Source organism: Aristolochia californica, unplaced genomic scaffold (genome assembly GCF_029961685.1).
Source record: "Aristolochia californica isolate CCGP_79_NKW_82.1479 unplaced genomic scaffold, dmAriCali1.0.hap1 SCAF_12, whole genome shotgun sequence".
Lineage (NCBI taxonomy): Eukaryota > Viridiplantae > Streptophyta > Magnoliopsida > Piperales > Aristolochiaceae > Aristolochia > Aristolochia californica.
This window is the reverse complement of record NW_027181793.1, coordinates 15,084,726-15,103,323: the sequence shown is the minus strand read 5'-3', so window position 1 is coordinate 15,103,323 and position 18,598 is coordinate 15,084,726. Positions and strand designations below refer to the sequence as shown.

Below are 18,598 nucleotides of genomic sequence, written 5' to 3'. Positions count from 1 at the left end.
GATCTGTATGAATGAGAAATGGCCATCCCCAGAGATAAGGTCACCAATGTTGGACAACCTTGGCTAACCCAATCAGTTCCCTCTCATATGAGGCTAACTTGTGGTGGTGTTGTCCCAACTAGCGGCTGAAATAAGCAATGGGATGTCCCAATTGTTGTAACACTACACCAATACCTCCACCTGGCGCATCACATTCCACCACAAAGTCTTCATCAAAATCTGGTAATTGTAGTACAGGCGCTGAGGCTAAGGCCTCCTTTAACAGCTGAAAGGTCTGATTTGCTGAGGAAGACCAGTTGAAAGCCTGTTTCTTGAGAAGGTTTTTGAGTGGTGCTGCTATCTGGCCATAAGATTGGATAAAGTTTCTGTAATATCCCACTAGGCCCCAAAATCCCCTTAATGCGGTAAGGGAGGTGGGAGGAGGCCATTCTGTTACTGCTTGGATCTTGCTCTGGTCAACTTTCACGCCCACAACTGATATGATGTGGCCCAAATATGCCACTTCTGAGGTGCCCATAGAACATTTGGATCTATTCAAAACCAAATGATGAGAGCGTAGAATAGTAAATACCTGATGGAGGTGCTGGAGATGTTCGACCCAATTTTTGCTATAGACCAAGATGTCATAAAAAAATACTAACACATAGTTCCGTAGAAGCGATGAAAATACCTCATTTATGAGGGCCTGGAAGGTGGAGGGTGCATTGGAGAGACTAAAGGACATGACGAGGAACTCGAAATGATCGTGGTGCGTGCGGAACGCAGTCTTCTCCACATCTGCCGGGTGAACTCTAATTTGATGATAGCCCGATTTCAAATCTAACTTGGTAAAAATCATAGCACCATTTAACTCATCCAACAACTCGTCCATCACTGGAATGGGAACATGTCTTTAATTGTTTGCAAATTGAGTTGCCTATAGTCGACACAAAACCTCCATGATTTATCCTTTTTGCGTACCAGTAAAATAGGTGATGAGAAGGGAGACCTACTGGCCTGGATAACTCCCTGAGCGAGCATATTCATGCATTGTCTTTCGATTTCATCTTTCTGTATATGTGGGTAACGATAAGGGTGCACCACCACTGGATTGGTTCCCAACTTCAAATGAATGCAGTGATCACAGTGACGCACTGGTGGTAGACTAGTAGGGTCATTAAATAAATCCGCAAATGTTGTAAGTAAAGGAGCTAATTTACAATCATCAGTGTTCTGAAGTTGTAAAGTGTGAAGTGCGTTAGGTACCTGTGCCACAATACCCTGTAATGTAATATGGCCCTGTTGTGCTGTAAATGTCATAGTCCGAGCTTGAAATTCCCACAATATAGGGCCTAATAACTGAAGCCATTTTACGCCGAGCACCAAATCAAATCCTGCCAAAGGAATGACCAGTAAGTCCGCCTGAAATGAATGTCCCTCAATGGTAAAAGGGGTGTTTGCACATAACCCCACACTGGCAATTTTTGCCTCATTGGACACTGATGCCGAGAGACCCTTTTGTTGTTGAATTCCCAATCCCAATTGTTTTGCTGCAGGCTCATTGATAAAATTATGTGTGCTGCCAGAATCAACTAAAGTAAGTAACAAGAGTTGGTGTAACTTGGCCTTTACCTGCATGGTATTAGAACTATGTGGGCCATGCATGGCATGGAGGGAGAGCTCTGGGTCTTGCTGTTCCTCTTCAACAAATTCATTTTTAGGAAGCTCTTCTGAACCTTCTTCCCAAAGTTCAATACTGAATAATCATTTACAGGTATGACCTGGAAGAAATTGTTCATCACAATTAAAACATAGGCCCTTGACCTTTCTAGCCTCCATTTCCTGTTTAGTCAAGAATTTACGTGGAAGATTGTGGGGGGGGGGGGGGGGGGGGGGGGGGGGCACACACTTGGAGCCTGGTCTGTACGGTTAAGGGCAGAGGAGCCAAACCGTGGGCCAGGTGCAGTACCCGGTAGTTTGTTGTTCCAAAATGGTTTTCGGCCTAAGGATGTTACGGCCCCGGATCTGACACAAGGATTCTTTGGGAGGATCTGGGGTCTGCCACGGGTTACGGGTCTTCCAGGCATTACCGTAGGGGTAGTAGGAAGACATGGGGAAGACGAAAACGAAGATCAAGCCTAAGGGAAGCTTGAAAACCCTAGAGCTTGTTGAGGAGAACTCTAAGCCTCTTTACGCTAAATTTAACCTAATTCTTAATACTTCAATCCTCCTCTTTCTCATTAGTCTTACCCCTTAAATAGGGTTCACCCGGTTAGGGTTTACAATAAAATATTCCAAAAATACCCCTATAAATAAAATATTCCAAAAATACCCCTATGACCTAAAACTGAAATAAAATAAAGTAAATTAAAGAAAACACTAAAATAATAATGTTATTGCGTACATAACATTACAGCCCCCTTGGAAGACGAGCCTGTCCTCAAGCTCGGAAGTAGTGTATGTATGCCGACGTCTTCACCGGTGCTGAAGTAGCATCCGCGAAAGCTATGACCCCCCTTCAGGACCACAATTTTTTTTTTTTTGGCCCGGTCCGATTGAACCTGGGTTGATTCTATTCAGGAACCCGGTCTGGCGCACGACCCTCTTCTGGACGCGATTTTTTTTTTTTAGCCCGGTCCGATTGAACCTGGTTTGACTCGGTTCAGGAACCCGGTCAGGTGCACGACTCAGCTTCGTGCGCTGATGAAATTTTCCTAACTTAGGAAAATTTGAATTGAACCATCTTCTTCCTCCTTCGGCGGAAATTTCATCGACGATTCTTTGAAAATCAAAATCCGGCGTTATCCTCCTGCCGATCCCAAGCATAGCGGCCGTCGGACATTGCGGGAACCTCGGCTCCTTCCCTCACGACACCGATAAAGGCGGGCGACGGTCGTATGCCATCCTCACGACTCCGAACAGGGCAGAAAGTTCGTGGTCGAATAGCATACAGGTGATCCAGAAATTGAAATCCCACAGCTGCAATTCAAAGATCCACATCCGCACAGGTATTGTGCTCATCCACAGAAACACAAAGCCCCTCAAAAAAAAAATTTCCGATACACTGTCCCTCCCCCCAATTTGGAACAATGGTTTGCTCTGTTCTGCCGAGAGGTGGATTGAGTGTGGGAGGTGGTGGCCGGAAGTCGAATCCCACCGAAGTTGTGTATGACGGCGCCGACGGAGTCGCCTTCATGTCCGGTGATGAAGAGCGGCCGTTTTGGGCGTCGCCACCTGGTAATGTTCCGAGACCGAGGGCTCTCGGAAACACACCCCTATCGGAAGAATCGCCGGAAGACACCGGGCTGGCCGTGGGGAGGGGTTTTGGGAGGCGGAACCCCCACCCTTGATTACCGACGGGAAATTTTTCCCCTCCTGTGCGGAAAGAAAATTTGTCCCTTCCCGTGCGTAATGGACTATGGCTGCGTGCTTGGCTTGCCGTGAGCAAGGGATGACTGATTTCTGTTGCTTTTCTGCGTTCGCCCCTCGCGAAGAAATTTTTGATTTTTTCGGCCATGGGCCGTTCTGCCCGTTCGAGATACAGATTTGAGGTCGTATGACCTATTTTGCTGCAACAACAAGTTTCTCCCTTCCATAACGTTCAATGGAAGCATCTAACCGTGCTCGTATTTTCTCCAATTCCTTACCCATAGTGATCCATCTTTCTTGGGATATAGAATAACCCATTGTGTTCTTGCTCTGATACCAGTTGTTATGGTCCCGGATCTGACACAAGGATTTTTTAAGAGGATCTGGGGTCTGCCACGGGTTACGGGTCTTCCATGCATTACCGTAGGGGTAGTAGGAAGACATGGGGAAGACAAAAACGAAGATCAAGCCTAAGGGAAGCTTGAAAACCCTAGAGCTCATTGAGGAGAACTCTAAGCCTCTTTACGCTAAATTTAACCTAATTCTTAATACTTCAATCCTCCTCTTTCTCATTAGTCTTACCCCTTAAATAGGGTTCACCCGGTTAGGGTTTACAATAAAATATTCCAAAAATACCCCTATCAGCTAAAACTGAAATAAAATAAAGTAAACTAAAGAAAACACTAAAATAATAATGTTATTGCGTACATAACAAAGGATTCGCTCATAACTCTTTGTTTCTGTTCCACACCTCTGGCATAATTCATGGTTGAGTCCAAGTCTATCGAAACAAGTAATTTTACTTCCAATCTTACCGCCTCAGTCAATCCCGCATTAAAAATCTGAACATGTAGGTGAGGAGGAACAAATTCACTTGCTCGGGCCAACCTTTCTTGAAACGTTTTTTGGTACAATTCTAAGGTGCCAGTCTATTTATAGTTGATCAATTCCCCCACTGGGTTGCTACTAACTGGAGGTCCAAACCTCATCTGGCAAGCATGTTTAAAATGTAGCCAATCTTAAGTGGAATGGACATTTCGGTAATGATGGAACCACATGAGTGCTTCATCGAGAAGGTGGTAGGCGGCCAGTGTAACCTTGTCCATATCCACCGTTTGTTGATGATAGAAAAATTGCTCACATTTCGTGAACCAAAGTAAAGGATCTTTAGATCCATCATATGTAGGAAAGTTGAGTTTAACGTACCTGGGAACCGTAGTTGGTCCCTGTGCGTGAGTAGCCATGGGAACAAGTTGTTGGCGCAGTGGTGGGGGTTGTGGTGGCGTGAAGTGTGGGTGATGTGCTGCCTGTGGTTGAAAGTTGGTGGCTGGTGGTGGTGTTGGTGATTGAATTGCAGCAAGTTGGCGGATGACGGTTTGGAGAGAGGATTCCAGCATGTGCAATGTATTATGGATGTTAGTAATTTCAGCACCTTGAAGAGTGGATCTTTGTTGAAGATCTGAAAGCACTTGACGTATGTCCTCTGGAGAAGAGGAGTCGCCAAGGGTGTACCTGTCTAATACCACGTTGTTAGGATCCTCACGAGCCATGGATCTTGTCACCCTCCTCTCTTCTCTTCCTTCCATTGCTTGCTTGACGTTGAGGTAGATTGATGGAGTGATGAGGAAGAATTTCGGAAAGGGGAATTGGGGAAAAATGGGGGAGAGCTTGAAGGAGCTCTCGACTTGTTAACTAAATTACTCTAGGCTAAATTCTAACTCAATTGCTATCTTTCATTAACCTAGCCGTCCCCTTAAATAGGGTTGAGGACGCCCAATACAATTCAGACTCTTGGGTCACTGGTTCAAGCCAAATAAATTCTAAACCAAACCAAACCAAAATCAATTACATGAAGATTGAAAACCACATTAATTAATTCCTACGCCTACAGGTAACTCGTGATGCTATTGAGTCCATAACAATCTGATGCTTCTCTATGCTATCAGCCAGCCTCGGTTATTCTCTTAGACTTGGTAGAGGAGGAAAATGCCAGCAATCCGGTCCTCCTCAATCTGCACGCAAGAATTACAGAGGGGCCACTAGACTCTAGATGGGCCATTAAGGATTCTCTTATTTACTAAAAATTGCACTAATATGTACCACACACTTCAGAGTTAGTTTCAACCATCCTCTCCGCATACCATGACAACACTCATGAAGGCATACAGAAAACATAGCATCGCATTCGAGCGGATTTCTATTGGCAGGCTATGAAGACCTCCATTGCAACATATGTAACATCATGTCTAGTGTGTCAATGTAACAAGGACGAATACTTAAGTCCAGCGGGTCTTCTGCAGCCTCTTGCACTTCCTACACAAGTGTGGGCCTATATATCTATGGATTTCGTCGAAGGTCTTCCACAATCTTTCGACAAATCGGTATTATTTGTGGTGGTGGATAGGTTCTCCAAGTATGCTCACTTTATTCCCATGGCACACCCATATACTACATCCAGAGTGCACAAATATTCCTTGAGCATATTGTTCGTTTACATGGCATTCCAGAATCGATTGTCAATGATCATGATGCAGTCTTTACCAACACTTTTTGGCATGAACTTTTTCGTCTATGCGGCACCAAGTTGAAATTCTCATCATCCTATAATCCTCAAATAGACGGCCAAATTTAGGTGGTTGACCGCACAGTGGAAATGTATCTCCGATGTCTTGTGGGTGATCGTTCTAAAAACTAGGTTCAATGGCTACTATGGGCTGAATATTGTTACAACACTTCCTCCCACACAGCCTTGCAGTCTACTGGCTTCAGTTTTCTATATGGAAGAGATCCTCCTCAACTTCTCTCGTATACTCTGGGCTCCACCCGAGTGGACTCTATTGATCAGGCACTAATTGAACAGGACCAGGTGCTACAGAATATTTTGGCTCGCCTCCTCGAAGCACAAGTTCGTATGAAGGGCTTCTATGACAAGGGACACCGGTATATCACATACAAGGAAAGGAACTACGTATGGTTACGACTCCATCCTTACCGCCAATGACTCGATGAATTAATTACTTTTACTTTCATATTTTATATTGCTTTTAAGTATATTTTTCATTAAGTATTTAAGGCTACATGCCGTAGGGGCAGAATTATAATTGTGAAACCCTAAACTCTAATGGCGTCAAACCCTATTTAGAGGGTAAATGAATAGAGAAAAGGCAAATCTTGAATTAGGGTAAACAGGGTTTGGAGGTTTCCTTAACGAGCTCCAGGTCCAGGTTCCTTCTTGAATCTGAGTTTCTTCCTTCTCTCTTTGATTTCTGTTTTACCTTGTTCTTACTGAAACCATGGGAGGGGAGGGGGGATCATTTATTTCCCTTTTTCCGAGCTCAACTAGAGGCTACAGCCTCTCATCCTTCCACTGCAGAAAGAGAGGGTTCTCTCTCTCTCTCTCTCTCTCTCTCTCTCTCTCTCTCTCTCTCTCTCTCTCTCTCTCTCTCTCTCTCTCTCTCTCTCTCTCTCTCTCTTACTGAGCAAAGATAGGGGCTTTCCAGCTGCTATACCAAGAGCAACCAAAAATAGAGGTTCTTCAGCCTCTAGTCCAGCAAGTAGCAAGATTAGGGACCCCTAACCCCTCTCAGCCGTGAGTAGCAACAAGAAGCAAGAAGGGTCCTAACCCCTCTCAGTAGTGAGCAGCAAGGGGCCATTCCCTTCCTGTCTGAGAGCAGCAACGGTTTCTCAACCCTTACTGAGAACAACAACCAAGCTGCAAAAAGGAGACTCTTTTCCTCCTTTCTGAGAGCAACATCTCTCTTACAGTGTTGGATTCATCAATCCCTCACCGAGTTACTCGATCCATGGCCAGGGACCATAACAAATGGTAGTTTAACTTTAATTGAATTCTACTTGTTTTCTCTATTATGAATAGAGGCTCATAGTACCCAAATTACAACAAGTCAGTGTAGTATTTCTCTTTTCCAAACAATCACCATTATTTGAGGTATTTGAAGGGGAAATTACATAATACTCCAGGTTTGGTAATGCAGGGGGGGTGTTAAGTTGTGGAGCCTAATTAATGCCTTACACTAGAAGGCCCTTCTAGGGGGTGCGGGGGCAAAGCCCCCGTGTTATCCACGATATATTGGCTGCTGTTTCATTAAGGGCAGTTTGGGAATTTTACTCTTGTATCGTTGTTGCCATAATTTTCTCTTTATAATTGAGGGGTGCCACTATTAGGGTTTTATTATCTTAATCCAAGGAACATCTCGAGTTGCAACCCGAGAGGTTAGAGAGAAACACTTGTAAGTGTGCAATTTCTCTTGTAAACTATTTAATCTTCATAGTGGATTACTACAATAGTGAAAGACAAGACATAGTCTCACCTTGAGGTGAACCTGTATAAATCTTGTTGTTTGTTTTCGTGCTTATTTTTTCTTTCTTTAGCTATTATTATTATTGTTCTCGTTAGTTTGGAATTAGGGCATTTAATTCCAAACATGTGGTATCAGAGCTTTGGTTCGGGATTGAGAGCAATGGCTAGCGAAGAGGGATCAACAAGTTTGATGGTATGAATTTTGTATTCTGGAGGATTCAAATCAAAGATATTTGTACAGTAAAAAGTTGCATGCACCACTTCTGGATATTTGTCAAAGAATGTTGCTCACAACATGGGGTCAGAGAAAACTACAGTAGGGATGATGAAGATTCTGTTTGACATGTATGAGAAGTTTTCCACAAATAATAAGGTAAATCTCATGAAAAAACTCTTCAATTTAAATACGATATAAAAAATATCAGTTGCATCACATTTGAATGAGTTGAGCACGATTGTCAATCAATTGATATCCATTCAATTTAAATTTGATGATGAAGTTCGTGCTTTAATTCTTATGACTTCTCTGCCAAATTGTTGGGAGCCTATGAGAGCTCCGATCAGCAACTCTGTAGGCAATGGGAAGTTGATCTTTAAAGATGTTTAGGATACCATTCTCATGTAGGAAGTTCATAGAAAGGACTCCGGAGAATCGTCGACATCTAATTCTGCCCTATGTGTCGATACTAGGGGTAGGAACTTCAAGAGTAATTCCAATAAGGGCAATGGAAGAGGAAAAGGAATGGTAGAAGCAAGTACAAATTCGGAAGGAACATGGAATGCTAGAATTGTGCAAGTCTGGTCACATAAAAGAAGAACTACAGAGCACCGAAGAAGGATGAAAAGAAAAACGATGCTACAAATGCGGTAACTGAAGAGGTACAAGATGCTTTACTCTTGTTCGTTGATAGCCCTATAGACTCTTGGGTGTTAGATTCAGGAGCTTCTTTTCACATCACTCCACATGATGAGATCATGGAGAATTATGTTTTTGGAGATCATGGGAAGGTGTATCTTGTTGATGGAGAAACTTTGGATATTGTCCGTATTGGTAATGTCAGTTTGAGGATGTCAAACGGGTCCATGTGAAAAATTCACAGGGTGAGACATGTACCAAAACTGATGTATAATCTGATCTTAGTAAGGCAACTTAATGATGAAGGTCATAATGTGACTTTTAATGGTGCTACCTAGAAAGTCACAAAGGGATCCATGGTTGTTGCATGGGTAGTTAAAACTGGAAGTCACATCACTTCTAGTTGCAGAGACACGGTTGCAGTTGCTGATGCTATTGCTAATTCTGACTTGTGGCATTATAGGCTCGGTCACATGACTGAGAAGGGAATGAAAGTGCTTCATTCCAAAGGGAAGCTAACATGGTTGAAAACTGTAAACAACAGTTTGTGTGAAGATTGTATTTTTGGATAGCATAAAAGGGTTAGCTTTTCTAAGGCCGGAAAGGAACAAAAGATAACAAAATTGGAGATGGTTCACACTGATGTGTGGGGGCCTTCAGCTATTACTTCCCTTGGTGGTTCTAACTACTATGTGACATTTATTGATGATGCAAGCCCAATGGTATGGGTTTATTTCCTAAAAAAGAAATCCAATGTCTTTTATACCTTCAAGAGATGGAGAGCAATGGTTGAGAATGAGACAAATTTGAAGGTGAAGTGCCTACAGTTAGATAATGGGGGAGAATACATAGATGATGATTTCAAGTGGTACTGTGTTGATAATGGAATCAAGATGAAGAAGACCATTCCTGGAAAACCTCAATAGAATGGTGTGGCTAGCAGGACGAACATAACTTTGAACAAGCGTGCTAGGAGCATGAGATTACATGCAGATTGAGAAAAATGTTCTGGTCTGAGCCTATTAGCATTGTTTCCTATTTGTTCAATAGAGGTTCCTCAACACCATTGGATTGCAAAATGCCAGAAGAGGTTTGGAGCGGCAAAGAGGTAAACTTTTCTTTCTTGAAAGTTTTTGGTTTTGTTTCTTTTATTCATATTGCTTCTGCTACTAGAAATAAACTTGATGCTAAATTGAAGATATGTTTCTTTATTGGCTATGATGGTACTGAGTTTGGTTATCACTTTTGGGATGAACAAATTCATAAGTTTATCAAGAGCAAGGACTTCATCTTCAATGAAGGTGCCATGTATAAAGACAGGTTGAGAGTAGAGTCTAAGAGCACAAGTGATGAAGCCAAGAAATCTGAAGAGATTCAATTGTGAGATCTTCCAGCTATTGAGATGGAGAATATTGCTCAGGAAGACCAAGAAAACATACCCCCAGAAGTAAATAAGAACATTCCTGTGACTGAACTCAGGAGATCTGCTAGAACTAGCAGACCACCACAGAGGTACTCCCCTACATTGAATTATATTTTATTGATTGATAAAGGTGAACCAGAGAGTTATGAGAAAGTTGTGCAATTTGATGAATCAACCAAGTGGGAGTCGACCATGAAGGATAAGATGGATTCATTGTTATCCAATCAGACATGGCAGTTGACTGAGTTACCAAAAGGGAAGAAGGCTTTGCAAAATAAATGGGTGTATCGAATAAAAGACGAACATGATGGTAGCAAGAAGTACAAGGCAAGACTGGTGCTAAAAGGCATTGACTACACTGAGATTTTTCCTCCAATAATGAAATTACTACTATTAGAACTGTACTTGGACTAGTGGCAAATGAAGACTTGCACTTAGTGTAGTTGGATGTAAAGATAACCTTTCTTCATAGTGATTTGGAGGAATAAATTTACATGATGCAGCCATTGGGTTTCAAAGCACAAGGAAAGGAGAAAATGGTGTACAAACTTCAAAAGAGCTTGTATGGTCTTAAATAAGCTCCAAGACAGTGGTATAAGAAGTTTGACACTTTTATGAGTAGCAGTGGTTTCTTGAGGTGTGTTGAATTTATGGAAAAGAGAAATACTTCCTTGACTTATTATAATCAGAGTACATGAACTTCTATTTATAATAGAGGAAAGTAGTAGTCTCCAATTACAATTAAACTACCATTATCCCAATTACACGCAAAATCTAACACTTAAAGATAAGTCATAGCATAATTAAATAACCCAATGTAAATATAAGACTAACATGACTAAAACACCTTTAAACTGCAACTCCTATATGAGACCTACTTCCATAATAATTGTGGCTCAATTAGACTTCTTATTGTGTAAGATTTCTTATGCTACCTCACGTGATCATGGTGGGTCCCATATCTTATAGGCTTGGGCCCATCTTCCAACACTCCCCCTCAAGCTGGGGGGTGAGAGAACATCATGAACTCTCAGCTTGCTACAAATGATGTATAGGTTCTTCTCATATAAAATGACAGTCCTCCATATCTTCCAACATTCCCCCTCACGCTGGTGCTCTCTTCCATGAGGCCCAACTGGCATTAGATAAGTGAGAGTGAAATCACTCCAAGTTGTATGACATCGCTCCATACTCCAATCATAACCCATGCTAGATGTAGGGCACACTCCTATCATTCTCAGGTAGTGGACTCCTATCTTTCACAAGTAGTGGGTATAGACATAGTGCTCAGAAGTGTAGTAAAAACTCCTCAATCACCGTGTCCCTCCACTGGACAACGACTCTCAAGTCGTAGGAATAATAAATCCCAATTAAGGGGGGTAACATATATATAGTAATAAGCTCCTCCATCACGGTGTCTCAACTCGGGCATCGACTCTCATAGGTAGAAATGGGTGATAAATGCCTATCATTCACAAGAAGCCATTAAAGACGTGATAAGTGGGTAATGCATGTCATTCACAAAACAACGATAAAAGACCCACGGGTATATATATATATATATATATATATATATATATATATATATATAAGTCTCAATGGACTTAAAACACCCAACCATGATGGACTTAAACTCCCAACCGAAGTAACACGCAAGAGGTTGGCCCAAAGAAGTATGTTAGAGTCAAATAAAGGATGGTAGGAGTAAGGTTGTCATATAACCAATAGGTAATGGATAAAGAGGAAGATAGGATGCTGAGGCCACCACTTCTTCAATAATAATATCTCATCCAAAGAGACATAATAATTGTAGCTGAAATGGACCTGGGCCCATATAACTAAAACCAAAATAATAAAATCCTTGTAAAAGGACCCATGAAATAATCCGATGTGAGTATTTTCACCAAATAATATGTTGACCAATTAATATGTTGTGAATACCTCAAAATAATAATCCAGTCAGTGAAATAGAATCGAGTCGAGCCGAGTCAAGTATCACCAATAATTACCACAATTATTACTGCGAGTCAGGATTCTTGATCTTCAATTTTCTTTGCTGCAAAAAAAATCTTCTTAGATGCAAAAACTTCATCTTTTGTGCTCCCCCTTTCTTTAATATTTTGGTCACACAAAACTTACCACAACATATTGAATAAAATACCTCTTTCTTGTACTTCTTCTACTTCTCCCCCTCAAGCTGGGAGGTAATGGTAGTGTTCCCAGCTTGAACCAAGTAACATGGATGTAGTAACCGAAAGGGGGTAAGTTAGATATTTTTTTGATATAGTTGATCAATAACAACAACTCAAAAAGTGACACAAAATAATCGACTTAAATTCGGATTTTTCAATGCCACACGATACCAGTATGACCTTTGATTCTTCCAATGTGAATATATCCTTAAATAGATCATATTGACACAAAATTTTATCCCTCTAAAACTATACTTAAATACATTTCATCCAAATATAAATTCTCTTCATAAAATATTCTATTGAGATATATAATATGATAGATTTCGGTCTCAGCCAAACTAAGTACTAAACCCTAAACCTTTTTCTTGCATGAACATTGACTCTTCCAAGATCAATATCTCCATATAAAAAATTCAGATAGAGAATTGGTTGAATATGTCAGAAAATAAACTTACAGATCTTTCTTTTGATATATAATTCTCCATATAAAGTCTTGTTGTTGATAACATAAAATAGCTCGGAAGTTGAAGCTTTCTGCTGCTGCACGAACCTCTTTTGCAATCTGACTTTTGGTGCTTCAAATAACGATTTCTCTTTGTAGATAACTCTGATTTCAAAAAATCATTTTTCTTGGAAAATAGACTTGAATATATTTTCTTAAATATATAATAGGAAGTATGAAAAGAGGTTCGTGCAGCAGCAAAAAGCTTCAACTTCCGAGCTATTTTATGCTATCAAGAATGAGACTTTATATGGAGAAATATATATCAAAAGAAAGATCTATAAGTCTATTTTTTACCTATTTAACCTATTATCAATCTGAATTTTTTATATGGAGATATTGATCTTGGAAGTTTCAATGTTCATACTAAAAAAAGGGAAAGCGTGCTTAGCTCGGCAGAGACCAAAATCTATCAGATTATATATCTCAATAGAAGTATATTTTATGAAGAGAATTTATAATTTCGTGAAAGGTATTTAAGTCTAGTTTCAGAATGAGAAAATTTCATGTCAATCTGATCCATATTTAAGGATATATTTACATTAGAAGAAGTAAAGATCATGTTGATTTCTAGTTGCATTAAAAATTCGAATTTAAGACAAATTATTTCATGTGTCCTTATTACTCTTAAGAACTTTCATTATTTACCGGTTATCTACTGCTACACTATTACAAATTTGGTACATGTTATTTGGTCATTGGCCCATTTCCACTGTTGCTATTGTGTCTCTTTGACTGAGATATTATTATGGAAGGATTCCTTGGTTGCTATCAATTGTCAACATTGGTTATCCTGATGAAGATTTGAATAAAGAATTAGGTCTATTTGGTCATTTCTACATCTATGTTATTTGGTCCAAGCTAGGATCACTGCCATTACCTCCTAGTTTGAGGGGGAGAAGTAGAAGAAGTACAAGAAAGAGCAAAAAAAAATTGAAGACCAAGAATCTTGGCTCGCAATAATAATTGTGATACTCGCATCGGATTATTTCATGGGTCCTTTTACATGGATTTTAATATTTTGGTTTGTGTTATATGGGCCCAGGCCCATTTCAGCTGCTGCTATCGTGTCTCTTTGGATGAGACATTATTATTGAAGAAGACAATAGTAGCAGTTGAAGTGGGCTTGGGCCCATTATAATAATGTCTCATAAAAAAAGACAATAGTAGCAGTTGAAGTGGGCTTGGGCCCATTTAACACGAACCAAAATAATCCTTATAAAATGACCCATGAAATAATCCAATGCACATATCAATAATCTGTTCTAAATAATATGTTAACTAAGAAATAATCTGTCAATGCTTCAAAAATAATAATCCAGTTAGAGAAAAAATTACCGAGTCGCACCGAGTCAAATAGTAGACCAATATATCCAACTCGTGGCAAAAATATGTATAAGCTTTGGTCCATGCACATATACCGAGGCAGAAAATAAGTGGCCCGAGTCGGTCAGGTCTGGCTGGTGTAGAAACAGTAAATCTCGGGACGGCTGGGAACTCGGTCTAGCCCGAGTTTGGCCGGTGCGGGTGCAAGATGCGCTGAAGCGGCGCTTAAATTTTCCTCAATTAGGAAAATTTAATCCAGCTACAGTGTCTTCTTCCTGAGCGTTGGTTTCTGATTTATCGTCCAAAAAAGGAAACCCAGCTGGCTAGAGCAATCAGCCAACGTCTAGGTAAGATGCCATCCTCTTCAGCATCCAAAAATGGAACTTCCTGGCAAGCAGAGACAATCAATTGGAATGGCTATAAGCGGAAAGCCAACGGATCAATCGATTGAAACAGAGCTTGGTGGAAGCAGAGGAAACTTTCAAATAAAATCTTTCCGAAGATAGCCAGTAGCTAAGTGAACTTTCCAAAAGCTACAGTGAGCCCTTCTTGGTGCCGAAGGACTCTCGGCGGAAACAGTCCAGAGATGCACGTCCTCATATTGATTATCAGTCGTCTTTTGCTCGGAGTCAGTGTTGGTTTCGCCCGCTCTATTTTTCAGAGATGGCTCCAACGGACATGCGTGGTATGTTGAACATCGTCTTCCAGCTCAAGATCACTCTCGGCATTCTCGCGGCCAACATCATCAACTACTTCACGGCCAAGATCTCTGGTGGTTGGGAGATGGCGTATCGGTATCGGCGGTGCCGCAGTGCCTGCCCTGATCATCACTATCGGACTCTTTTCTTAAGGAGTTCTTCCCACTGCTATGAGGGCAGCTTCACAAAGCAGAAAGATAACGATGAGAAAAGATACCAGGACGAGCAATAATACCGAGCAGGAAGAAAAAAAATTAAGGAACTACACTTGCTCACGGAGAGAGTAGCAGCAGAAAAATAGGATCAGACATAAAAAATAAATATCAACTATGAAAAAAAAACACAACCAAGAATGAACCTGAAAATCAAAATTCTAATACTATATTGATTTTCAGGACTCTATGAATTTAACTCATAGAGAAAAAATGAGAGAAATCCATTGGGAGAAAATTGGAAAGTTCTGATACTATATTGATTTTTCGGACTCCATGAATTTAGCTCATGGAGAAAAAATGAGAGAAACCAATTGGGAGAAAATTGGAGGAAGAAGGGTTATGGACTTGATTTTTTTAACCCTCCCGCTTCTATATATCTTGGATACATGGGTCTTTTTTGGTCTTATGGGTTTGGGCCCATCCTCTAATACACTTGGATATGTGGATCTTTCTTGGTCGTGTGGGTTTGGGCCCTGTCTTCCAACAGAATAATATTCCACAGTTACAGCAGTCAGGTGAAGTTCTTTATATTGAGTTTCCAATTTCTAACAAGAAACTTGTACCCTCTATTTTACAGGCTCCCACTCTAGATTTGAAGCCTCTCCACACTCACCTTAAGTATGTGTTCCTAGGAGATGGAGGAACATTACTAGTTATCATCTTCAATAAACTTAGTACACTGCAAAAAAAAAATCATGTGCAAGATGAACTTCATTTACAAGAAACGTTCCGTGATGAGCAATTGCTCACCGTGAGTGTGACATTACCTTGGTATGCAAATATTGTAAATTATTTGGTTACTAATATGTTACCTCCTGGTTTGTCTAGGCCAATAGTGATGCAAATACTATGTGTGGAATGAGCCATAATTATGGAAGCATTGACTCGAGCCAATGACAATAAACAAAGGCGCTGCTTGGGAGGCAACCCAAGGAGAGTTTGTTCCCTTTTCTTTTTATTTTCATATTTATATTTTGGTTATTTGTGCCTTCTCTATACATTTCACCTTACATTGGGGACAATGTAAGTTCTAAGTGTGAGGGAGGGGATTTAGGTTGTGTTCAAATTCTGTTTTCGAAAAAATAAAATTCTTTGTTTTTGTGGTTTTTAATGATTTAGGTTGTGTATGTCATGAGAAAGATTAAATTAGGCTATTGAAAGATTCATAACATGATTGAATAAGTAATCTTCCAACTGAGAATGAATTAGCCTAGTTATTTTCTTTTGAGGATGGTAGTGACTAAATTCGGTAGACAAAAATCGGTGAGATTTTGAGCTTTTAGACTGACACATCCATATCACTCTCACTATTTTCTTTCATGAGAGATATTCTTTCATGGATTTATTTCTCTAGAACTTGCCTTGATTCTCTTTGAGGTCACATTGACACATGCATGAATGAACATGATTAAGGCCCTCTTTGTTATAAGCTATATAAGCCAAATAGCCTACCTTGTAATTATTTTTTTTTCCTTTTGTTGAACCCCTTTGAACTTTTTTTTTTTTTGTGAACCCACGTTACAAGCTTTAAACCTGAAAAAAAAAACTTTTACCCAAGTTGCATAGCTAGTGGAGCATGGTTCATCATTATGATTCGTATGGGAGTCCAAGAAATAAGTGTGGGAGTGTCTGGATTTGTGGTATGGCTATGACTGGTGAAATGGAACATGTTTTCATCCTCAGTTCATGAGTTCCTTTGTTAGTGATTTTTTTTAAAAAAAAGAAAAAGGTGAAGAGAAAAAGAAAAGATGAAAGGAAGTGATGGAGCCAATGACTTTTAAAGTTGCAAACTATCTGTGTTCATAATTCCTCCTAAAATTCCAAGAAAGGGGTCTATTTATACAAGACAAATACAAATTGAAGAAGTTGTTGAGTGGCTTGATTGGTTTTTCATGTCTTATATATTCGAGCTTGAGTTGATTCATTTTTTGCTCCACTAGTTTCGATGGCTTTTGAGCTACATTCCTAAATATTTCCCACCTTGATCCTAAAGCCCGTTACAACCCTTGAAAAGTCCTTATGATTTGTGTTATGCATGTGATATGAGTGATGGAGAATGAGAAGATATGCAAGCCTATGGTAGATCATTTTCATTGGAATGAATTTGAGAGAAACACATACCCTTCATACACATGAGAGTCGAGTGTTTATTTATGTGAGGGTCTACTTATTTAGTTTACTCCATCTTTGAATGAAAATTCTTAGTAAGTAATTGTAAGTTGTTTAAGAATGTTTGTTCATGATATGTTATGAGTTTTGAAGAGATTGGTTGTTCTTTGTTGATGGCATTACTACCTTGGTGTTTGTGGGAAAGTGAATTTGAGTTTTTGCCCGAGGACGAGTAGACATCGTGATGGAGGAGCTTATTACTATATCTATGTTACCCGTTAATTTCTATTGGTGAGTGTTAGTGGCCGGGTTGGGACACCGTGATGGAGGAGCTTATTACTACATCAATGTTACCCGTTAATTTCTACCTGTGACAGTCGGTGCCTAGGTTGGGACACCGTGATGGAAGAGCTTATTACTACATCTATGTTATACCCCCCTTAATTGACATTTATTACTCCTACCACTTGAGAGTCATTGTCCTATGGAGGGACACGGTGATGGAGGAGTTTGATTACACTTTTGAGTATTGCATATATACCCACTACCTACAGAAGATAAGAGTGTGTCATACGGCTTGGAATGATTTTACTCCCACTTATCTTATGCCAATTGGGCCTCATGTAAGAGCCACCAACATGAGGGGGAGTGTTGGAAGAGAAGGACTACCATTTTATACAAGAAGATCCTATACATCATTTGTAGCAAGTTGGGAGTTCATGATGTTCTCTCACCCTGAGCTTGTGTGTGTGTGTGAGTCGGGGGGGGGGGGGGGGGGTTTGGAAGATGGGCCCAAGCCCACACGACCAAGGAAGACCCATATATCTAAGAATGTTGGAAGATGGGCCCAAGCCCATAAGATATGGACCCATAGAAGAGTTTCAATTTAAAGGTGTTTTAGTCATGTTAATCTTCTATTTATATTAGGTTATTTAATTATGCTTGGACTTATCTTTAAGTGTTAGAGTTTGGATGTAATTGGGACAAAGGTAGTTTAATTTTAATTGGACTCTATTACCTTCCTCTATTATAAATAGAGATTCATGTACTCTGATTATAATAAGTCAATGAAGTATTTCTCTTTTTCATAAATTCAATAGACTTATTACTATGTAAGACTTCTTTGCCACCTCACGTGACCATGGTGGGTCCCATATCTTATGGGCTTGGGCCCATATTCCAACACGCTTGGATATGTGAGCCTTCCTTGGTCATGTGGGCTTGGGCCCATCTTCCAACAAGGTGTCAGGCGAATCATTGTTGTTATGTGAAGAAGCTTGATGACTCTTATATTATTCTATTATTATATGTTGATGACGTGTTGATAGCAAGTGCTAGCAAACAGGAAATAGATAAGTTGAAAAGGGAGTTGTCCAAGAAGTTTGCAATGAAGGATTTGGGTGCTGCAAAAAAAAAATCTTTGGGATGAGGATTACTAGGGACATTAATGTCTTGAAACTATCACAAGAAGAATATGTGATAAAGGTGTAGAGCAGGTTCAACATGAATGGTGCAAAACCAGTGAGTACTCCTTTAGCTAGTCACTTTAGGCTATCTAAGGAGCAGTCACCTTCTATAGAGCAAGAGCGAGCCAACATGGCCAATGTG

General features: G+C 40.2%; 1 protein-coding gene across 1 annotated transcript; it reads right to left on the bottom strand.

Moving 5' to 3' along the window:
* Positions 1-870: 870 nt before the first annotated feature.
* On the bottom strand, positions 871-1,617 carry LOC137946599 (uncharacterized). Its single transcript, XM_068792936.1, has one exon. The coding sequence runs from the start codon at positions 1,615-1,617 to the stop codon at positions 871-873; it is 747 nt and encodes a 248-aa protein (XP_068649037.1).
* Between the last annotated feature and the right edge of the window lie 16,981 nt (positions 1,618-18,598).